At 46.0% G+C, this 23,958-nt stretch overlaps 1 protein-coding gene across 2 annotated transcripts; it reads left to right on the plus strand.

The window, feature by feature from the left end:
• The first annotated feature begins 58 nt into the window (after positions 1-58).
• Positions 59-23,761, plus strand: LOC111968770 (eIF-2-alpha kinase GCN2). Of its 2 annotated transcripts, none has more exons than XM_023994632.1 (38): positions 59-443; positions 580-695; positions 997-1,099; positions 1,250-1,423; positions 1,542-1,622; positions 1,867-2,015; positions 2,105-2,205; positions 2,315-2,472; positions 2,590-3,128; positions 3,681-3,796; positions 3,942-4,096; positions 4,257-4,690; positions 4,787-4,850; positions 4,936-5,025; positions 5,303-5,425; positions 5,947-6,051; positions 6,288-6,354; positions 6,455-6,534; positions 6,853-6,954; positions 7,074-7,124; positions 7,312-7,548; positions 7,932-8,007; positions 10,026-10,147; positions 10,333-10,382; positions 10,503-10,671; positions 12,744-12,860; positions 12,999-13,064; positions 13,252-13,422; positions 13,575-13,709; positions 13,808-13,915; positions 14,176-14,304; positions 16,792-16,878; positions 17,101-17,213; positions 17,317-17,375; positions 17,780-17,883; positions 20,353-20,397; positions 21,169-21,284; positions 23,295-23,761. In XM_023994632.1, exons 1-38 carry the CDS (start codon positions 309-311, stop codon positions 23,350-23,352), a joined length of 4,905 nt encoding a protein of 1,634 aa, XP_023850400.1. In that variant the 5' UTR covers positions 59-308; the 3' UTR covers positions 23,353-23,761. The 2 variants fall into 2 exon arrangements, with proteins under 2 accessions (XP_023850400.1, XP_023850401.1); XM_023994633.1 differs by having other exon boundaries at positions 60-443; positions 4,939-5,025.
• The last annotated feature ends 197 nt before the right edge of the window (positions 23,762-23,958 follow it).

Below are 23,958 nucleotides of genomic sequence, written 5' to 3' on the forward strand. Positions count from 1 at the left end.
GCATTACTGCCATCTACAGTTATGTTTTGGAAATGTTACGTAATGACGTTACATCTGCGACGGCAAGTATGACGCCTGCCATGCACCAGCGTTGCGACTATGTTGTGATTCCGTGGTGCTGTCAATGCTGGAAGTTCAACGTTTTGGAATCAGATACATTATTGATCGCGTAACTTTATCCGAGGTTGATATTGTAATGTTACTAAGTAACAAAAGACGAGTGTTACAATAGGTTGTAACTAATTCGCCTCGATATTAAGACGGGTGTATGCGCGAGACATGTGTGTCCATGTAGCTCAGCTAGTAGGATGAGTTGTCATCAGACTTCTGCAGCTGGGAGTGGGACCGACGACTATTCTGTTCAACAGGAAAACGAACTAGAAGCGCTTGCATCCATTTTTGGAGATGATTTTCAGGATCTGCGGAATAACCGTCCATGGAAGGTAGGCCTACTTTCAGCACAATTGTTTGATGAATAGAGTTCCTGATTGCTGACTTGCTAATGCGACGTGGTGTTGATTACACCAACAAGAACTCCTATATTTGTGTCCTTCTGTGTTCTGCTTTCTCCTCATTCAGATCAAAAGGCCACCCGAGGTATACCTGTGCCTGCGACCTAACGGACTAAGCAATGGGAAGGAAAGTTATGTGACAGTGGACTTACAGGTCAAAATCCCACCAACGTACCCAGATGTGTGAGTATCATTAGATCAATCCATCGATGGAATGCATGTCATACAGTATATCTTGCCCTAGATTCAGATGTATAATGTTAGATAATATTTCCTAGTATACACCACTGGGGCCACGTGTAGTCGGGCCAGCTGTTGCTGTCTGATGAAATATAAATAACAGCCGCCACCTCTGGCATTAGGAATACTTTGCCTGATTTGTATGTTCAACGTGTCTTTTGGTTTGATACAATCGCCTAATAATTTCATCTGTCTGGAACAAAATGGTATATGTTTTTAAGCACTTTGTTTGTTTGGGAGACAGGCCTCCAGAGCTTGACTTAAAGAATGCCAAAGGTCTCTCCAATGACAACCTCCAGAACCTCCAGACAGAGCTCACTAAACTGGCGGCAGAGCGGTGTGGGGAGGTGAGATAGACTTTTACAGGCCGGCAGACAGATGACAAACATCTCCACTGAACCCTTAGACACTACAATTATAATTTTTCTTTGGTCACGTCTTTGTGTAAGTCTCAAAATGACATATTTTCTCCATCACCTCCCCCTCTCTTCCCCCAGGTGATGATCTATGAGCTTGCGGACCATGTCCAGGGGTTCCTGAGTGAACACAACAAGCGTCCGTCCAGCTCCTTCCATGAGGAGATGCTGAAGAACCAGCGGCTGCATCAGGAGAGGCTAGCCCTGGAGGAGCAGGAGCGACTGGATCAATGCCGCAGGCAGGAGGAGCAGACGGTGAGGAGGAGACACACACACACACACACACACACACACACACACACACACACACACACACACACACACACACACACACACAAATGTACTATGTCTTTAAACCCTTTCATCGCTACAGAAATCTGAGATCATGGCTGAAATCCAAAGAAGAGAGGAGGAGAAACGAGAGGAGAAGAAGAGGAAAGAAATGGCCAAACAGGTGCCTTCATAATCTTCAAATGTTTACATTTAGCCAACTCACTTTTTTAGAACCAAGACTTCTTATCCTTCTTTGGAAAAGTGACGGACTTTAGGTTTTTAGGATACTGATCATCAATTAATATAATATTGTTTGAAACCAAATTAATTAAAATCATGCTTGACTTGACCTACATATTAAACATAAACCTCCATACAAAACAGAGCATGAAATGTAAACATATTCTGGCTTTGTGACTGCCCAGGAGCGCTTTGAGAGTTTGGACCAGCCTGCCGTGGAAAGTTGTTCTGTATTGGGCAGCTCACCTTGTTCCCCTGGGCTTCCACTTGAGCTCACTGAACCCAGAAAAGGGGCCAACCACCGGAGACGAACCAACTCGAACACCCGCCACAGGCACGGACCAGCAACATACATTCCTAAGATATAGCTCTGTGCCTGAACTACACAGAGTTAACTCTGCATGTTGTTTTTGTTGTCATCAGACGGGACACATACAGCGAGGATAGCCAACGCTCACAGGAAGTGCTTCACTTCAGCAACAGTACCCTGGGGGACATCGTAGTGCATAGAGGGAAGTGCCTAGGTAAGAGATTATAATTTCCTGTAAATCTCTCATTATGTTGTTTTGTAATGTAGGTTACTGTACTGTCAGTTGTGCGCCTCAGTATGCTATGTGTCTGTGTCTCTGGCAGGGGAAAGTGAGAGGCTTGGCCGTAATGTTTATAATGCGTTCGATGCGACCAACGGAGAGTTTGCTGTAGTATACGAGTGGATCCTACGCTGGAACAAGAAGATTGGCAAGTTCTTCACCAGCGAGGAAATCAGGAAGATTGACAATTGTAAAAAGCAGGTGAGTAATTCCTTGCTGAGATCCTTCCTGACATCAGATGCTATAGTCATAGATTTCAAGATATTATAACACAGATGCCTACACACTAAGTAATACCCTCTGTCCATTTCTTTATAGATCCATGGAGCAGAGAGTGAGCTGAACTCCCTGCTGAAGCTGGAGCACCCTAACCTGGTGCACTACCAGGCCCTGAGCTCCAGTGAGAGGGATGACTGCCTGGTGGTGGACCTGCTGGTGGAGTATGTCGGGGTCAGCAGCAGTCTGAGCCAGAGCCTGGCCAGCCAGACCGCCATCCCCCTGGAGCGCCTCCGTCTGCTCACCACCCAGCTCCTGGCTGCCCTCGACTACCTCCACTCCAACTCTGTTGTCCACAAACAGCTGGGCGCCTCTAGTGTGCTGCTGGACCACCAGGGCAATGTGCGTCTCACAGACTACAGCCTCTCCAAGAGACTGGGTGACATCTGCAATGAGGACATCTTTGTGCAGGCCCGCGTGCGCTTCTGTGAGGACATGCTTCCCACCAAGGCTGGGAAGAAAGGGGACGTATGGAGCCTGGGGCTTATGCTGCTGGCACTGAGCCAGGGGAAGGAGGTCAGGGAGTACCCTGTGTCTGTGCCCACCAGCCTGCCAGCTGACTTCCAGGACTTCCTTAACAGGTGCGCCTGCCTGACAATAACCATCAACTCAGTTTGGCCAGACAGCTAGTCTCAGTGACAGCTAGACAGCCCAGTCTCAGCCACTTCTTCCATGCCTGGACCTTCTCACTTTTTATGGTGGCAGTCAATTAAAACTTTATTTTTCTGTGGTTAAATTAAAATGTGTTTTACAGATTATGACTCATTAGCACATATGTTTTTTTGTATATCTAGCTAGATGATTTAGGAAACATGTCATCTTTATTATTCTTGTGATAGAAACCAGGCACACTGCACATACAGGTTAATTTTGATGTGTTTCACTTTCCTGTGCCTTTTGGCCTATTGTCCTCCTATCATGGACAATGTGTTAATCAGGGTTTGGTTGTCGGAGTTCGTCCTCTGTGTTTGGGTACCAGTGTTAGTGTAGCGTGGATGCAGAGTAACACAGTGTGGACCAGATGTTGATGGCCACAGTGGGCCTTGCCAGGAATCCCCTATATGAATGTTAGCTCTGTTGGAAGTTTCCATGCGTAATGCAACGTTCACTGTTTGTGTGTGTGTGTGTGGTAGGTGTGTGTGCCTGGATGATTCTGACCGCTGGAACACCCAGCAGCTCTTGGACCACCCCTTCCTCAACCCTCCACTTCCAAAGACCCCTCTACAGTGCCAGGATGCTAGTCCAGAAGGTGACAACTTCTCTTTACAAAGTTCAGAACAGAGCCACTAGATATTTTCAGTCTTAAAGTCTATAAAGTTGTGAAAAAATTGTTACCTTTCAGAGTTCTGATTGACCATATAGAGTCCTGACTGGTGTATTCTGTCCTCTCCCAGACAATGGGGATGACTTTGCGTCGTCGGTCATCCCTCACAGTCACATCCTCAACGCCCCGTTCAGCACTGGGCTGCAGAGGCAGTTCTCACGCTACTTCAATGAGTTTGAGGAGTTACAGCTGCTGGGGAAAGGAGCTTTTGGTGCCGTTATCAAGGTAAACCATGTTTAATATAGCATAGCTGACAGTAGCTTTCATAGCCTTCCCCTTTTCTTTTAGTCCATGGTTATTGTTCACATAATGTTTGTATTCTCTTGTCTCCCCACCCATCTTTGTTTCTCTTTCTGTCTGTCCATACCGCTCTCTTTGTGTGCAGGTCCAGAACAAGTTGGATGGCTGTTACTATGCTGTGAAGCGTATCCAGGTGAACCCGGCCAGTAAGCAGTTCCGTAGGATCAAAGGTGAGGTAACGCTGCTCTCACGCCTCAACCATGAGAACATCGTCCGCTACTACAACGCCTGGATCGAGAGGCACGAGACCCCCTCAACGGGGGTCCTGAGCTCAGACAGCTCCGAGCCCAAGAGCACAGCGGAGAATCTGCCCCAGGTCCGAGCCCCCTCTCTGCGACTCAATGAGCTGGGCTTCAGCATTCTTGACAACGTGGAGGACAACGCCCCTCCCCCCGCCCTGGCCAGCTCGGTGGAGTGGAGCACCTCCATCGAAAGGTCCTCTAGCGCCAAGTGTAGTGGCCACGAGACCAGCGATGAGGACGATGACGATGAAGAGGATGTCTTCTGTGCCTCGTTCCTGTGAGTTCCTTTGAGGGTACATCTGGTGCAGTGCCCTGTACACTTGATATACTGAAATAAAATGCACTTTTTGATATCTGTTTTGTTTGCGTCTAGCCCATCAAACAGTGACTCAGAGAGTGACATCATTTTTGACAATGGGAATGGCAGCATATCTCAGGTTAGTGTTCACATTATTGCCATAGTGTGTGTTACTAGTGTGTACAATTTCACCAATTACATTCAATGTAATCTCCATTCCTTAGGAGGAGCCAAGCAAGAGAGTGGAGGGTGACACGATAGATAGCACAGACTCGGAGAGGCCACAGCTCATAGCACATTACCTTTACATCCAGGTAAGGCTCAGTTCACTAGCACTTAACTAATACTACACTAGAGGGCACTGTTTTATGTCTGATATCTAACCCAGGGGTTCTCAAACCTTTTGTGCCGTGACAGAAAATTAATCAGAGACCCCCTCATAATCAGAACACAACTTATATATATGTGTGTGTATGTGCATATGTATGTATGTATGTATTATTATTTATTTTTTAAATAGTTAATCTGGCCGTGGACACCCTGACCCACTTTGAGAACCCTGATCTAACCCGTGTTCTCTCCTCCCTCCAGATGGAATACTGTGAAAAAAGCACTTTGCGAGACACCATTGACCAGGGCCTCCATCAGGACAACAGTCGCCTGTGGAGGTTCTTCAGGGAGATCCTGGATGGCCTGGCCTACATCCACGAACAGGTCTGTCTGTAAAGCCCCATCTCCCCTAATCAGAGTGCACTGTAGGGTTCAATGTCTGCTTCAGGGTGTGGAACAGAGATATCATGTTAAGATCATAGAGTTGGAGAAGAGTGGAGAGAGAGAGAGGGTACTGTCCTGTCACATTCGGTTAAGAGGTAGGAAGTCCAGGACAGTCACTGCTTGTGATTATGTTGTTCCACTCCAAGTATCTGCTAAATCTTCAGATCCCAATGTCAAAGAAAGGTTTTGCTAGGTTCATGGTGGACATTGATATGGGATATAATTTGTGCTGTACGAAGTGTTTTGAAATGTGTTTGATGCAAAACGGTGTTTTAAATGATCCTCTTCTCATTTTTTCAAACGCTCAAATGTTCAGGCATACATGTTCCTTCCTACCTATACACCAAGAAGCCAAGCTGTCACAGCACGGCTCAAAACAACAATGATTACGCGCATGACATGCTTCTAGCCATGGTTCCAATTAGCACTAATTGATCACCTCCCCATCACCCTTCCAACAGGGGATGATTCATCGAGACCTCAAGCCTGTCAACATTTTCTTGGACTCTCAGGACCATGTGAAAATTGGAGACTTTGGCCTGGCCACAGACCATCCTGCTAATGTGGTATGCCTTAATGTCCTCAGCTTCGCTGTCTCCTGGTGATAGAGATGAATTAACTGATACCTTGAAGTTCATGTTGAGGTCTATAAGTGGAATTTTGACGCTGTATCAATTTAATGTATTTCTTGTGTTTTTTGTCTTAATGTCAGAATTGTAATGCGTTATTGCTTTCTGCAAGCCCAAAAAAGTCAAGAATCAACAAATAAGTGGTTTTGACTGTACATTTAATCTCCTCATAGGCTGCAGCAGGTAAACTGGATATTGAGGAGAGTGGCTCTGTTCTGATTCTCAAATCGGACCCAACAGGTACTGAGAAGCAACATCCTTCCACATTAAACTGTCCCAAGTGTTTCAGGCTTTGTGACTCTGTTAAGCTCATATTTTCTACCTTGTTATTTCTGAACAGAGAATATGACTGGTATGGTTGGTACTGCCTTGTATGTCAGTCCAGAGGTGCAAGGAAATACTAAAGCCACTTACAACCAGGTAAGAAATACAGTACGAATGGAACAAGCACCAAAGTCAATTCAGAAGAACAAAATAAAGAGGTATTGTCTCAGTACAATCATTCATAAAAGATCTCAAAAGAAGTCTCAAAAGAATTATACTATCTTATAATGACTTTTTAAGGCCCTTGACTCCTGGGTGGACCACAGACTAATGTCCTCTGTCATTTTAGGCAGTTCAAGGTTTTCCCAACGGTGTTACTGTATTCTCACTTGGAAATATATCATTCTGAATGGACTGTATGAACCTGATGTAAAAGGGGAGAGGGTTCAACCCGTGATCTGTGTTTCTCCTCAGAAAGTGGATCTGTTTAGCTTGGGTATCATCCTGTTTGAGATGTCCTACCGGCCCATGACCACCGGATCTGAACGCATCTCAGTCCTGAGCCAGCTGCGCATGGTGAGTCTGTCCAGCGAAGGGAACACAGACGGGTGTAGTGTGTGGGGGGGGGGCACGGGAAGGGTCTCAATCACTCATCTTTCATCACTGTCCCATTACTCTGTCATTCCACTCTGCAGGAGGACATCCACTTCCCTGAAGACTTCCCTGAGTGTAAGAGTGGAATGCAGGTGACTAAGGACATATTCAATTCATGTTACACAAGTTATACTCTCAGCTCTGTGAATTTTTGTGAAGCTATGTATAAAGTAGAAGTAGTTCACATAGTCTGATGATGGGAAGTTTAATGAAACCAAACTGAGTGACATTACACGGTATGGGCCGATTGACTGATCAATCTCCCTGTGTCTATCTCAGAGGAAGGTGATTGGCTGGCTGTTGAACCATGACCCGGCGCTGCGTCCCACGGCCCAGGAGCTCCTGAAGAGTGATCTGCTGCCCCCGCCCCAGATGGAGGAGTCAGAGCTCCACGAGGTCCTGCAGCACACCATGGCTAACGTCAATGGCAAGGCCTACCGCACCATGGTCAACCAGCTGTTCTCCCAGAACACCTCCCCCGTCATGGACTACACCTACGATATCGACCTCCACAAGGTACCAGGCTACTGCTCTGGCCAACACACCGACACATTGGACCAGACCCCTCAAACCTGACCTAGCCACAAAACACAACACAAAGCCAACCAGACGTTAAAGCTTGGGTACGATTTTCTTTCTGCCATTTCATAGCGTCTCAAACCACTGTTTGTGACAGACAAGTATTGGAGAATTTGTCTTGAATGCTCAGAATAGAATGGTCCAAAGTGGGAAGAGCTACCCATCTCCTCCTGTAGGTGTCACTGTTAACACAGTAATGATGCTGGTCCTGTGTTCTGCTGCAGTTCTCCCGTCATCTGTTCCACATGATGTTGGGATTGTTTAAGCTTTAATCGATGCCTTTTGATTCATAACAGACTGTTTGTTTTGTTTTGCTGCAGGGTAGTTTTAATTTCAACAGTGCTAAATTGCAACAGTATGTGTACGAAACAATTACCAGGATCTTCAAGAAACACGGTGAGTCTGGACTTTTTTGTCCCATTTTTAAGAGCTGAAGTCATGTTTACTCTCTTGTGCAAACGACTTGACCCATTCCACTCTAACTCCCTGTTATGAAACCTCACTGGGGGCCTTGACTTAAACATCTGCTCCCATATTACTGTTGTCTCTAGTGACTAATTCTAGGCAGATGTTTGGTTATACACTGCTCAAAAAAATAAAGGGAACACTTAAACAACACAATGTAACTCCAAGTCAATCACACTTCTGTGAAATCAAACTGTCCACTTAGGAAGCAAACACTGATTGACAATAATTTCACATGCTGTTGTGCAAATGGAATAGACAACAGGTGGAATTATAGGCAATTAGCAAGACACCCCCAATAAAGGAGTGGTTCTGCAGGTGGTGACCACAGACCACTTCTCAGTTCCTATGCTTCCTGGCTGATGTTTTGGTCACTTTTGAATGCTGGCGGTGCTTTCACTCTAGTGGTAGCATGAGACGGAGTCTACAACCCACACAAGTGGCTCAGGTAGTGCAGCTCATCCAGGATGGCACATCAATGCGAGCTGTGGCAAGAAGGTTTGCTGTGTCTGTCAGCGTAGTGTCCAGAGCATGGAGGCGCTACCAGGAGACAGGCCAGTACATCAGGAGACGTGGAGGAGGCCGTAGGAGGGCAAACACCCAGCAGCAGGACCGCTACCTCCGCTTTGTGCAAGAGGAGCAGGAGGAGCACTGCCAGAGCCCTGTAAAATGCTCCAGCAGGCCACAAATGTGCATGTGTCTGCTCAAATGGTCAAACAGACTCCCATGAGGGTGGTATGAGTGCCCGGCGTCCACAGGTGGGGGTTGTGCTTACAGCCCAACACCGTGCAGGACGTTTGGCATTTGCCAGAGAACACCAAGATTGGCAAATTCACCACTGGCGCCATGTGCTCTTCACAGATGAAAGCAGGTTCACACTGAGCACATGTGACAGAGTCTGGAGACGCCGTGGAGAACGTTCTGCTGCCTGCAACATCCTCCAGCATGACCGTTTGGCGGTGGGTCAGTCATGGTGTGGGGTGGCATTTCTTTGGGGCTGCACAGCCCTCCATGTGCTCGCCAGAGGTAGCCTGACTGCCATTAGGTACCGAGATGAGATCCTCAGACCCCTTGTGAGACCATATGCTGGTGCGGTTGGCCCTGGGTTCCTCCTAATGCAAGACAATGCTAGACCTCATGTGGCTGGAGTGTGTCAGCAGTTCCTGCACGAGGAAGGCATTGATGCTATGGACTGGCCCGCCCGTTCCCCAGACCTGAATCCAATTGAGCACATCTGGGACATCATGTCTCGCTCCATCCACCAACGCCACGTTGCACCACAGACTGTCCAGGAGTTGGCGGATGCTTTAGTCCAGGTCTGGGAGGAGATCCCTCAGGAGACCATCCGCCACCTCATCAGGAGCATGCCCAGGCGTTGTAGGGAGGTCATACAGGCACGTGGAGGCACACACACTACTGAGCCTCATTTTGACTTGTTTTAAGGACATTACATCAAAGTTGGATCAGCCTGTAGTGTGGTTTTCCACTTTAATTTTGAGCGTGACTCCAAATCCATGACCTCCATGGATTGATACATTTGATTTCCATTGATCATTTTTGTGTGATTTTGTTGTCAGCACATTCAACTATGTAAAGAAAAAAGTATTTAATAAGAATATTTCATTCATTCAGATCTAGGATGTGTTATTTTAGTGTTCCCTTTATTTTTTTGAGCAGTGTATATACATGTTATAGACCTTTATACAGCTGCGATTCTTTATTTGAGTTGTTTATTCAGTTTCTATATTATCTGCTTCGTCCAGGTCAATATATATATATATATATATATATATATATATATAATGCAATATGCAAAGTAGATACTGTACATGGCTGGTGGGCACACTGGTTGAATTTGAACTTCCATATTGCGTTTGAGGTTATATTTTTATGTACATTAAACTTATTAACATACATTAAACATAGTGTTTCTGTGGCTGTCTGTCCAGGGGCTGTGCGTCTCCAGACCCCCCTGCTGCTCCCCAGGAATAGGAAGCTGTATGAGGGCAGTGAGCTGGCCTGCTTGATGGACCACAGCGGTATGCTGGTCACCCTTCCCTACGACCTCCGGGTGAGCATCAAGAAGCGGGAAGTACTACACCGTGATCGTGGCACGCAATCAGAGTGGACTACAGCCAGGATAACCTCAGGACAACCCTGGAACATCCTAGGGACTTAACTGTCTGTTTCCACATAGGGATTTATTGTAGTCTTGCATGCACTGTTTATTGAGTCTCTCTTTTGTCTCCATTCCAGATGGCATTCGCAAGGTTTGTGGCCAGAAATAATATTACCCATTTCAAGAGGTAAACTTCATAGGAGTCAATCACTGAATTCTTGAGTCTATGCATGTTCAGTCTTTGCATGTCAACCCGAGCATGTGTTTATATCCAGCATAATGTAACGGGGTGTGTGTGTGTGCGCAGGTGGAGCATCGAGCGTGTGTTCCGGCCCAGGAAGCTAGACAGGGCTCACCCCAGGGAGCTGCTGGAGTGTGCCTTTGATGTCATTGTCCCTGTCACCAACAGCCTGCTGCCTGATGCTGAGACCATCTTCACCATCTCAGAGATTATCCAGGAGTTCAGTGTCCTGCAGGTACGAGTACTGGACACTTCCTGTCTGGCTCACTCCTTTCACCGTGTTACTACCCCTGTTACAGTCTAGTTCAGGTCACAGACCATACTGTCCTTCCCTTATAGCAGGTCACAGACCTGTTCACTCCCTGGACACTACACAGGGATTTTTCTGCCATTGAAATTCTTGGGCAGGAAAATCACTTTCAGTGTAAACGTAAACGACTAAAACCAGATATAAAGAATGTAGAAAAAGTAAATGACCTATGTATTTTTTAAGAATATAGTAATTGAGAACTAACAATCACCAAAATATAATCTAGACAGTCAGGGAGAATTGAAAATTCTAAAAAAACTATTTACCAGTATAGTTAGAACACAGCATTAGCCATTGCAAAATGCATAGAATTGCAGGAAATTAGCTTTAAAACTTTAAAAATTCTCTCAGCTCCGTGGCAGAATATGTAAAATCACACTAAATTTGTTTTAAAACTGCAACATTTCTTCTCGGTTGCATGGCAAAATGTGTAGAATTGCAGGAAATTGTCTTTAAAACTGCATAAAATGTATCTTAGCTCCATGAACAAATTTGTAGAATTGTAGGAAATTGGCTTATAAAAGCAAAAATGTCTCTACAACGTCAAGATGGGGGCCTCTAAAATGTTCTCTAAAATTCAGCCAGGCCGACCGCAATCCCTGCCACGCTCACCACCTAAGCTCCATTTTGATCCAGAAAAAACCCTGGTACAGTAGGCCCAGTTCACTCAGCATGAGCCCAGTCCCCCCAGAGGACCACCATAGCTCCAGGCCCCCTCTAAAAGGCCCTCTCCCTGATTGCACCATTTACTGTATATTCCCCCTCTCTGTGTGAGAAAGCTGTTAAGAATGTGTGAGTCACTGAATGAGAGAGCAGCAGCCAGCCTCTGTGGCCATTTCACTGAGCAGTCCTCCTACAGTAGTGGTTTAGGGATGAGATGTCCTCCTACAGTAGTGGTTTAGGGATGAGAAGTTCTCCTACAGTAGTGGTTTAGGGATGAGATGTCCTCCTACAGTAGTGGTTTAGGGATGAGATTCTCCTACAGTAGTGGTTTAGGGATGAGAAGTTTCTCCTACAGTAGTGGTTTAGGGATGAGATGTCCTCCTACAGTAGTGGTTTAGGGATGAGATGTCCCTCCTACAGTAGTGGTTTAGGGATGAGATGTTCCTCCTACAGTAGTGGTTTGGGATGAGAGGTCTCCTACAGTAGTGGTTTAGGGATGAACGGTCCTCCCACAGTAGTGGTTTAGGGATGAACGGTCCTCCCACAGTAGTGGTTTAGGGATGAACGGTCCTCCCACAGTAGTGGTTTAGGGAGAACGGTCCTCCCACAGTAGTGGTTTAGAGATGAACGGTCCTCCCACAGTAGTGGTTTAGGATGAACGGCCTCCCACATAGTGGTTTAGGGATGAACGGTCCTCCCACAGTAGTGGTTTAGGGATGAACGGTCCTCCCACAGTAGTGGTTTAGGGATGAACGGTCCTCCCACAGTAGTGGTTTAGGGATGAACGGTCCTCCCACAGTAGTGGTTTAGAGATGAACGGTCTCCCACAGTAGTGGTTTAGGGTGAACGGTTCTCCCACAGTAGTGGTTTAGGGATGAACGGTCCTCCTACAGTAGTGGTTTAGGATGAACGGTCCTCCTACAGTAGTGGTTTAGGGATGAACGGTCCTCCTACAGTAGTGGTTTAGGGATGAACGGTCCTCCTACAGTAGTGGTTTAGGGATGAACGGTCCTCCTACAGTAGTGGTTTAGAGATGAACGGTCCTCCTACAGTAGTGGTTTAGGGATGAAAGGTCCTCCTACAGTAGTGGTTTAGGGTGAACGCCCTCCTACAGTAGTGGTTTAGGGATGAACGGTCCTCCACAGTAGTGGTTTAGGGATGAACGGTCCTCCCACAGTAGTGGTTTAGGATGAACGGTCCCCCTACCGTAGTGGTTTAGGGATGAACGGTCCTCCCACAGTAGTGGTTTAGGGATGAAGATTGTATTTGTGCTCAGATGGAATGGTGTATTGGTTGTGTGGTGGTGTAATGGTGTATTGTGTGTGTTGTGTTAGGAGAGGAACTACCACATCTACCTGAACCACACCAGCCTGCTGAAGGCCGTCCTGCTACACAGCGGCATCCCTGAGGACAAACTGAGCCACGCATCGAGCATCCTCTGTGACGCCATGGTTAGTACTACGCACACGGCGCTCATGTGCAAGTTAAACACACCATGCATGCGCACATTGTGTGATATATAAGTTTTGTCTGTTACATCTTTGTTCTACAACTGTAACACTAAAATGGTATCCTGTCTCTGTTCATAGAGTGAAAAGTTGACTAGGCGAGAGGTGGAGGCCAAGTTCTGTAACCTATCTCTGTCCAACAACAGTGTAAGTATCTACTGTTGCTTCTGGTGTTTTATGACATGTCTGGTGAAATCATCAGTGTGTCCACTTTGACTCTGCTCAGAGGGAAGATACTGGTCAGCTTTTCTTGAACATTGCCTTGCTCTCAGCTACAGATACTGTATTTTCTCTCTGTTCAGATCTGTGTCTGATGTCTGTCTTTCCCTGGCAGTTGCAGACGCTGTATAAATACATAGAGCAAAAGGGAGACCTTCGGGACCTGGTCCCCCTCATCACCTCTCTGACCAAACAGAAAACTGCCGTTACCCAGCTGGCCAAGCAGGGCCTCAGAGACCTGGAGGAGGTCACTGGTCTGCTCAGGAGACTGGGCGTCAAGCTGCAGGTACTGCTACTCCCTCTCACCCTCCATCTTGATTGTTACCCCAGGTGTATGAAGTGCATGGAGAGAATGGTATTGAAATGTGTTTTGCTGTTGAGTGAGTGAGTGAGTGATTGATTGATTGATTGATTCTCTCTCGTGTCTGTGTCTTTTAGGTGGTGGTCAATCTGGGTCTGGTATATAAAGTGCAGCACCATTGTGGGGTCATCTTCCAGTTTGTGGCCTTCATCAAGAAACGCAGACGCACAGTGCCAGACATCYTGGCTGCAGGAGGGAGATACGACCACCTGGTAATGCGCCCATCCTACCCATGCCGCCAACAGATTATGTCCCAACTTGGGTCCTTGGAAGTGTTGAACTATCAGGGTTTCTGGTTCTCTTCCTGTAGATCCTTGAGTTCCGTGGTCCAGCGTCCTCTGCTCCTGTCCCCTCGGCAGTAGGGGCCAGTGTGGCTTTGGACAAGGTCTGTGCTGCCCTGGCAAACATGGAGGAGCCGGTGAGAACACTTCATCAGTGATCATGACCCACAGACACAGAAGGTCATATTTGAGGATGGCTTATTACTTTCAGCCTCCATTAAAGTTATTATCCTGCCTCTAAAATGTAGCTGTTTTGGGAAAGGCTGTACTGTATATTTCTATACTGTAGAATGACAGTTGATGGGTTTACCCCCGAACCCTCTGTAATCAAATCAACTGAATTTGTGTGGAGCTCTGTGTGTGTGTGCATGTTTAAACCTAACTCCCTGCCTCCTAGCCCTCTATCAGTTCGTGTGATGTGCTGGTGGTGCCTGTAGGCCACACCTCCATGGGCAGGGCCATCAATGTGATCCAGAAGCTGTGGACAGCAGGGGTCTCTGCTGACATCGTCTATGATGTGTCACAGGTAAGTGATGAGCAGCCTGTAGCACCTTCTGCTGTGACAATATCTAACCAACAGGGGGCAACACCTCTATTCTCTTCTACCCAACATGGACAGGGGTCCAAACTACCTGAGTTATTTACTGTGACAATGTCTGGACCTGTAAACACTCAGGCGAATGGGATCCATTTTGAGGTTACTTGTATAATCCTGTTAGTGTATCAGGTTTAAGAAATACGATGAAACATCTCTGTTACTGTATAGAGTTTTCTACGCAGTTTTTATTTTCAGTTTTTAGTTGAAGTCTGTTGACCAACTTTATCCTGAGAAGAGTTTCAATGTGTTCCAGTGTACTTGTTGTCATCCTGTTGCATGTGGGTGGTGTAGTGTGACTGCTGTTCTGGTGCCATGCCTCGTCCCATTCTTCATGTTTATGTGACAGCCTGATCTCAGGCCAGGAGCTGTATGTCACTACTGCTGTGTGTGTCTCTCTGGCTGGCCCCCACAACCTGGTGTTAGCGTGCAGCTGACAGCTCTCCTCTCTCTCTTACGTTGAAACTTTCCCTCTTGTTCTCTTCTTTTATCCTCTTTTCCTCTGTTTACCTCACCCTTTTCTCCCTTGTCCTCTCCACCATTCCTTCCACCCACTCCAGTGTCCTCCCTCTCTTCTCTACTTTTCATTTGATCTCTTCTTTTTCTGTCTCTGTGACTCTCTATAACGTCACTGATTGCCCAACTCCATCCCCCTGAGCCCCAAGCAGCAATTAAAAGCTTTGCTTTGTCTGAGCTCACGCTGCTTTGCTGGAGAGAAACAACATGTCACTCCAAGTTGTTAGGGATGCCTGCCTTATGGATCAGCCAGCCAGCTGGGGGGAGGGGGGGTAGTGTGAGAGACAATATCCAGTGTTCAGAGTTTATTAAGTGCTGAGATGCTCCCCTCCTAACACCTTTCACATGCACTGCTTTTACTGGCCAAATCTCCAGTAAATGATCATTTATGGTCCGTAGACGGTTCCTTTCTTTTAGCTTTTCTAGCCAAATATGGTGAACCCTATCTGAGGTCAGCTGGGAGGCATATGGCCGAAAGCTGGTCGACCCTCAGGCATCCACAGTGGCAGAGCTATAGCCTCGGCGGTCTCAGTGAGAGAGCTGCTGTGAGCAAGCTGTTGGGGAGAGCAGAGCAGAGAGGTGATATACAGTACAGGGATTGTTCCTCAGCAGAGTCTGCTGCTCTGTTCTGACTCAGCATTGCCTGCCAGTTGAAACCTGTCTGTCTGTATTTGATTAGGATAAATCAGCTCTGCTGCTCACACACAGCCACGGGTGAGTACACTACCCGGACAGGACCAGGTTTGTGCAATGGGCAGAGTTGCTCTCCGTTCCGAGCTAAACTTGGTTCTCCGCCACTCTGGAGGAATTTGAGGCACAAGTGAAGCGTTCCCCCAGCACGCATTTCATTTTCCAGGCTTTATGCTGTCTCTGCCACCCCTGCTCGCTCTCTCTCCCACCACATCACTTGCTCTGATCTCAGTGTAAAATGGGGGGAGTTTTCTGCTTTTATTATTACATTCCTGCCGTATTGTCCAACACGTACGGCACACACTCTTCGTTTGCTTGCACACTCCGTTTGCACAGGAACTGATGAGTCATAGGAAAGCCATTGAAGCCTGCCTGATCCCAGCTTTCAGCACACCATGAAACCACCACGACTGCTTACAGCTCTTACTCTTAAACAGACAGCCCACTTTGATAAATACGCCACAAACTAACTTTCCCATAACCCCACTGTCATATTACAGGAGAAACATGGAGCTGAAGGAGAGCTTATCCTCAAACGAATTCACTGTATAGTGTTGAAGGGGTCCACTTGCTCTCTGTAACCACTTAACTCTGTAGCTCACTGTTACCACAACCCCTATAGCAGGGATCATCAACTAGATTCAGCTGCAGGACAATTATTTTTCTTGAGCGGATGGTTGGGGGGCTGGAACATAATTACAAATAATTTGTAGACTGCAAATTGACAGCAAGAAGCCCAGATAGATGTAATATTTGACTAAAACATAATCATTTTAAACCTTGATTACATTTGTATACGATCTATCAATTAAGCGTGGAACTACTTGGGAACAGATTTCCCCCCTAAAAACACCAGGAAATCAGCTCCAAGTGTCCAACAATGAAAATGCATTGGGAGGGGGGGGGGGGGCTCGAAAAATTTCGGGGGCCAAATAAAACCCTCCGCTGGCCCAATTCTGCCCGCAGGCCACCAGTTTGGGAACCCTGCTCTATTGTAAGTACATGCAGGTTACAATTCACCAAAACCATACAGTTGGTCAATCCACATATAGTAGTAGTAACTGTAGATGTTAATCTGGGTCTAGAAATGGGTTGCAGGATCTGGAGCTCGTTGGTACATCATCATCTTGGGAGCAGTATACACCATATTTTCACTTGGCTATTACAAAGTAGTGTTTTCTTCCCCTCTGGATCTGACTGTGTTGTGTTCAGTCCCAGGAGACTCTGCTGGAGCACTGCAGACAGGCTGGCATCACCTGCATGGCCCTGGTCTCAGACAAGGAGGGGAACTACATCAAGGTAATAATAATAACTATTCATTTTATATAAAGCTTGTCCAGATGCTCAAAGCTGTGAGGGCAAACGGGGTGGTGAAACTCAATATTAGGAAGGTGTTCCTAATGTTTGGTATTCTCAGTGTATATGGTATTGATATGAATGCCCCAAAATACGAGAATTTGGAGTGAAAGTGTGTGTTGGAAGCAGGTCTGATTCCCCTCCCTATCCCCTGTGTGTCCCCAGGTCAAGTCCTTTGAGAAGGAAAGGCAGTCAGAGAAGAGGATTCCAGAGTCTGACCTTGTGGATCACATTGTTCAGAAATGTCGGACCAAATTCTATGAGGAGAGAAATGTCAGGTGACAACACGGTTTACTAGCCCACGCACAAACTCTGTTCTAGACTTCCAGTGAAGTTGGGGAAAGAGACTGACACAGCGGTGTTGTTTGTCTCCTCCAACAGGGAAATCTCTGAGGCTGTCTCTCTTCAGAACTCCAAGGGGTCACTCGTCAGTACCTCAGGTACAGTTGAACAGCCTCTTGACCCTGTGTCCAAGGATGACCCCATTACCTTTGACAGAGAGCAGAGCAGTAATTATGGTCCTCTGGTTTCCTATGAACCTACTTTGTTCTGGGTGTAAGTCCCTACATGGTGGCAGAGCTTTGTTAAATGGGTAATCAAAGAGCGATGGTGAATATGTGAACTACAAAGTGATTAGTGGTAGTGTTACATTTCTCACCACCTCTGGCTCAGATGTACAGTAGATATAAACCTTAATACAACACACTGGACTTATTAGTCTGGCTAACAATGATGGCTTCTCAGTCGACTGGTGTCTGTGGGTGGTGGTGGGAGAATGCTGTAACAGCTCTGACATATTGCCATGGTCTCATTAGGATTGTGTGTGTGTGGTGTGATCTGACAGGATCATCAGAGCAGCATGGGAGCAGTGCCTCTAGTAACATGAATGTGAACCTCCTCACCCCGGAGAAGGTGTCCTCTAGCACCAGACGACGCTACGAGACCCAGGTCTGTCAATCAATCACACCTGTCACTCACACCTTTCCTGGAGTAGGCTATAACAGACAGAAAGACATACACAACAGACAGACGGACCGAGCCAAGCCCAGTCATGCAGCCGATCACGAGACCGGGACAACCTCTCCCTCTCTGGCTGTGGTTCCCAGCTCTGTCTCACTGTAGCGTTCGTCACAGTCAGACAACACGCTGCCTTTTACACGCCGCCAGCCCAGGCTTAAACCCCATTGGCTCGCGTAGAGATGGATTGCATGTGAGGATGAAGTGGCTTTTGTTTCCCAGTTTCATTGTGTTCATGGGAGCAATTACTCCTTTCTCTCTCTCCCTCTCTCTCTCTCCCTCTCCCTCTCTCTCTCTCCCTCTCCCTCTCCCTCTCTCTTTCTCGCTCTCTCTCTCTCCTACTCTCTCTCCCTCTCTCTCCTCTCTTTCTCCTCTCATCTCTCTTCTCTCTCTCTCTTGTTCGATACAACCAGAATTGCAGAATCTAAGTAGCAAATTAACAGAGCAAGAGCAATGCTCGAGTTCTGGCTGTAGTTCATTTTCCTGTTTCCCCACCTCTAACAACCTTATCTGTTGAATCCATGTATGAATAGATCTGTGCGTGAAAATGAAGGACAGAAGTTAGCTGATCAAGTTGGACTAGTGGTTCTCCCCTCTGTTTTTTCTCTGCACTGCAGAGGGGTTTACAGAGCTCTCCTGGAGGTAGATGGCTACAAAATGATTCCAGTTGCCTCACAACAGAAAACAAGGAGAGAGATGTCATTTGGAGCTAAATTGCTAGCATATTTTGTTTATTTGTGGTTTCGTAGTCAATTTGAAAGGAGATATTCACAGAGTATTATTTACTGATAAGACATAGTCCAAATACATTTGTCATTCCATATGTTTTGTGTCTGGTTCACATCAGAGGGTTAGAGGTTAGATGCTGGAGCGTGAGGTATTGAAGCATAACAGACATATTCACCTTGATGCGGTATGTATTTACTCAGAGCTAGAAGTGTGCTTCCAGGTTACATCAGCAGTATTTCTAACCGTCTGTCATAGGTAATACCGTACTAAAGAAAAAGGCAATTTAACCAACATTTTAAGGCATAGATGGAAAACATGCCCGACAGTTCTATGATTTCCTGCAAAGGACATTTAAAGTGTGCACTCGGTGGAAGCACCATGAATGAGTTACAGTAGTGCACATCGTGGGTGAGAGCACCATGAATGAGTTACAGTAGTGCACTCGGGTGGTGAGAGCACCATGAATGAGTTCAGTAGTGCACTCGTGGTGAGAGACCATGATGAGTTACAGAAGTGCACTCAGTGGTGGTGAGAGCACCATGAATGAGTTACAGTAGTGCACTCGGTGGTGAGAGCACCATGAATGAGGTACAGAAGTGCACTCGGGTGAGAGCACCATGAATGAGTTACAGAAGTGCACTCGGTGGTGAGCAGCACAATGAATGAGTACAGAGTGCACAGTGGTGGTGAGGCACCATGAATGAGTTACAGAAGTGCACTCAGTGGTGGTGAGTGCACCAATGAATGAGTTACAGAAGTGCACTCGGTGGTGAGAGCACCATGAATGAGTTACAGTAGTGCACTCAGTGGTTTGGTGAGAGCACATGAATGAGTTACAGAAGTGCACTCAGTGGTGGTGAGAGCACCATGAATGAGTTACAGAAGTGCACTCAGTGGTGGTGAGAGCACCATGAATGAGTTACAGAAGTGCACTCGGTGGTGAGAGCACCATGAATGAGTTACAGAAGTGCACTCAGTGGTGGTGAGAGCACCATGAATGAGTTAACAGAATGCACTCAGTGGTGGTGAGAGCACCATGAATGAGTTAGAAAGTGCACTCGGTGGTGAGAGCACCATGAATGAGTTACAGTAGTGCACTCGGTGGTGAGAGCACCATGAATGAGTTACAGAAGTGCACTCAGTGGTGGTGAGAGCACCATGAATGAGGTTACGTAGTGCACTCCGGTGGTGAAGGCACCATGAATGAGTTACAGAAGTGCACTCGGTGGTGGTGAGAGCACCATGAATGAGTTTACAGAAGTGCACTCAGTGGTGGTGAGAGCACCATGAATGAGTTACAGACGTGCACTCGGTGGTGAGAGCACCAAATGAAATGAGTTACAGTAGTGCACTCGGTGGTGAGAGCACCATGAATGAAGAATAATGAACAAAGTCAATGTTCTGCTCTGACTAAATTGCTACAACCACAGTGTGCAAATGATCTTCGTGACCTTGAGCTGAGGGAACTGAACCTTCTGTTTTGTGCCATTGTGGAATGTGTCTTGAATATTAATAGCTAATATTTGAGTGCTGTGGCAGAGGTTACATATACTTCCTAAGGAAAAGGACAGCATGCTATGTACAGTGTGGTCTGAGATTACATGGTAAGATACAGTAACATCCGTTGTGTTAGTGGAGTCTAACGCACCTCCTTTTGTTGTTCCGTCCCAGGTGGACCTGCCAAAGGAAACCCTCATCAACTTCCTGTCTTTGGAGGTCTGTACCCAGCTCTGCTTATCATGACCTCCGTCTGCACAACCAATAAAGTACATCTTGGCAGGATGGAGTAGGGGAGGGAAGGAAGGGAGGTCAGGCTTTCGGAGAGGAAAAATAAGGGAATCCTGACTCCTTTCTTAGCCTTGTCTGGGGAGGGGAGTAAACACCACAGAGTTACCCAACTATCAGCTGGGACAAGGTGTGAACACTCACATTCCAAACTCCTGGCTGCAGCGCCTGCCAAATGAAGCAGAAACCCCTAGCTTTCATTAAAAAAAAGAGAATGTAAATGATATGGTGTTAAATATAATAAAGATTTTTTTTTTTTTAAATACTCCGAACACAAGCTTATGTTAGCAGACAAAGCGTAGAATGAATGGCAACCTTATACAGTTCCCCTCTCACATCATACGTGGCTTTGTGATTGAGTGTCAGAGAAAACAACTTACAATACACAGTGTGCATGCCCAGACCCACAGGAAACCCTGCATCACACTGACTAATTACCCCACAGAGCATTAGAGGGCCTGAGACTCTAAACTATCCTAGCAGCTTTACTGAACCTCCAGTCTCAACAGGCAAAAATATACAATGTGTAAAATCCACAACCCGCAGATCTATCTTTTATATTTCCCCCCATTAACTGCAGATGGTGGAGTCTCCGACACGGTAACTACAAATACAATAACAACCGTGTTTGTTTGATCACAGTGGCTATGTTGAATGTTTGATTGCTCTCTCTCTCTCTCTTTGCCACTTCTCTCTCTGTAGTTTGATGGAGATGAGCCGTTCAATATCAGCGTTAAACATCTGCTGTCGCGTCTCCCCAAGCAGCGCTACCTCAAGTCCATCTGCGAGGAGATCCACCGCTTCAAAATCCTGAAAAGGTGCGTAGTTGTACCTGTGGTTACTGGGTTGTTTTGAACAGCATATGGGTGTCTCATGGCAGGCGAGCCCAGCCAGAGTGTGAGAGCAGGGCAGTATACCCCATCGCCTCGCCCCTGTGTGCTCCCAGGGCCTGACTTAGACTCAACTCGCCTTTTTATTAAAAATCATGAAACCTGAGGAAAACGGTAGAGATCATTAAAGGCCCTTTAAAAACCAGACTTCCTTTTATGACCAGCAAACACCAGAAAACCCCAGCCCACACCCCAGGTGTGTGGATGTCAGTCAACTCTTCAAACAAATCAGGTCAGAGATACCTATAGTCTCTAAAACAACTCCTCAGATGATCAGGTCACACTGTGAGTGACACCTAGAGTCCTGGGCCATAGGCCAGGTCACAGGCAGGGCTAAAGCCCCACTGCAAGCTGTCTACAGGAGCCTGGGCTAATATCAGCCTCACTGCCTATAGCCCTGCTCAAAGACTCGGCTAAACAATTTTTTGTTGTTGCACTGCCTAGCTTTATTTGGATTCTCAGAACAAGGAGCCTATGTAGGATTTGATGGATGTTCTCTTTCATGAATGGGGATAATGTAGGAGAAAGCTAGAGCCTCTTTCTCTGGTTCCATCTGGGCTCTTCGTAGACTGTCCAGAGCAGTTGGTTTTAATTTCCTGTGTGTACTGTGCGTCTCATTCACCGTTAAGGGAAAAGTGTTTACTGACAAATTAACGTCATTTGGGCTCGCTAACAATGGAGATATTCACAGTGGGTGTTTTTGTGTTTGTTTTGGCTGGAACTAGGGCACAGAGAAGACGAGATGAGTGGGCCAAAGGCCACAGTAGTCAACAGTCACTTGGCTGCACTGTGCCTGTAAACTACCCATAGGGCCCCACAGTCATTGAGCTGCCCCAGTCTTACAGCTACAGCCACTATTTCATGTACTTCAAAACAGACTAGCTGCCCCCCAGGTCATCTGAAATGCCCTGTAAAAGAATGGAAAGCTAGGGCCAATAATGAGCAAATCAAATCAAATTTTATTTGTCACATACACATGGTTAGCAGATGTTAATGCGAGTGTAGGGAAATGCTTGTGCTTCTAGTTCCGACAATGCAGTAATAACCAACAAGTAATCTAACCTAACAATTCCACAACTACTACCTTATACACACAAATGTAAAGGGATAAAGAATATGTACATAAAGATATATGAATGAGTGATGGTACAGAACGGCATAGGCAAGATGCAGTAGATGGTATAGAGTACAGTATATACATATGAGATGAGTACTGTAGGGTATGTAAACATAAAGTGGCATAGTTTAAAGTGGCTAGTGATACATGTATTACATAAAGATGGCAAGATGCAGTAGATGATATAGAGTACAGTATATACATATACATATGAGATGAGTAATGTAGGGTATGTAAACATTATATTAAGTGGCATTGTTTAAAGTGACTAGTGGTACATTTTTACATAATTTCCATCAATTCCCATTATTAAAGTGGCTGGAGTTGAGTCAGTATGTTGGCAGCGGCCGCTAAATGTTAGTGGTGGCTGTTTAACAGTCTGATGGCCTTGAGATAGAAGCTGTTTTTCAGTCTCTCGGTCCCTGCTTTGATGCACCTGTACTGACCTCGCCTTCTGGATGATAGCGGGGTGAACAGGCAGTGGCTTGGGTGGTTGTTGTCCTTGATGATCTTTATGGCCTTCCTGTGACATCGGGTGGTGTAGGTGTCCTGATAAAGGTGACAATGAATAGAAATAGTCCAATTAGGCTGTTTTTACACAATGAACTGGCCAGTTAAACAGCTAAACAGACTACCTGGTGTGCTAGACTTACACAAGAAAACAGTTAGGTTATTGTCTGTTTTTGATGTCCATAGCAAGTGTTATACATTCCCTTTGCATATGGAAACATCAACAGTCCGCTAGTGGACACAAGGTGGGGTTGTTTTGGACATACATTAAATATCAAGTTTTTGACTTACGAAGTGTGTTGTCTTTGCAGGGTTGCCGTGGTGGTTTTGTACAGCTACAAGGATGATTACTACAAGATTCTTCTGTGAAACCGAAGATGTTTCTGCCCAGGACAAGCTCCAAGCTGCTCCCAGCACAACGGGCTTCCTGTGCTTTTCAATTTAGTGAAACAGTATCTGTTTGTTTGAAGAAGATGACAGCTTTAGTCTGTGACTTTCCTTTTCAGAGTGAACCCAAATTCAAAAGTAAACTTTTACAGTGTTGAAATGTAATCCAGGTACAATCAGCTGTTACCCTGAAGCTCACAGCATTGTGTTAGTCCCTACCACAAGACCAAGACAGTTTCTAATCTTACTGTACCTGCCTTAATGGAACAGCTCATATACATTCTGAAGCAGAAGGGTTTTTTGATTGCAGATAATGTTTCCAAATTAATGTCCAATTCCATATTTTTTAAGTGACATGATTAATAATGGCAATAAATCACATTTTACCCCAGTATGTAGTTCTCTTCTTTGAGAGTGCCCCACTCTGCGAAAACAATGAATGTGTTCATTAAAAAAAAGTATCTCACACCTTGGATTTAGCTGAGAAACTTGATAATTAGCTATGGACTGTGGATATTCTTTTACTGAGAGATCTATGGGGTGTTTGACTAGTACTCTGAATTTCACAAAATGTTCCTGTTGAATGTG

This window comes from Salvelinus sp. IW2-2015, linkage group LG9, assembly GCF_002910315.2.
Source record: "Salvelinus sp. IW2-2015 linkage group LG9, ASM291031v2, whole genome shotgun sequence".
NCBI lineage: Eukaryota > Metazoa > Chordata > Actinopteri > Salmoniformes > Salmonidae > Salvelinus > Salvelinus sp. IW2-2015.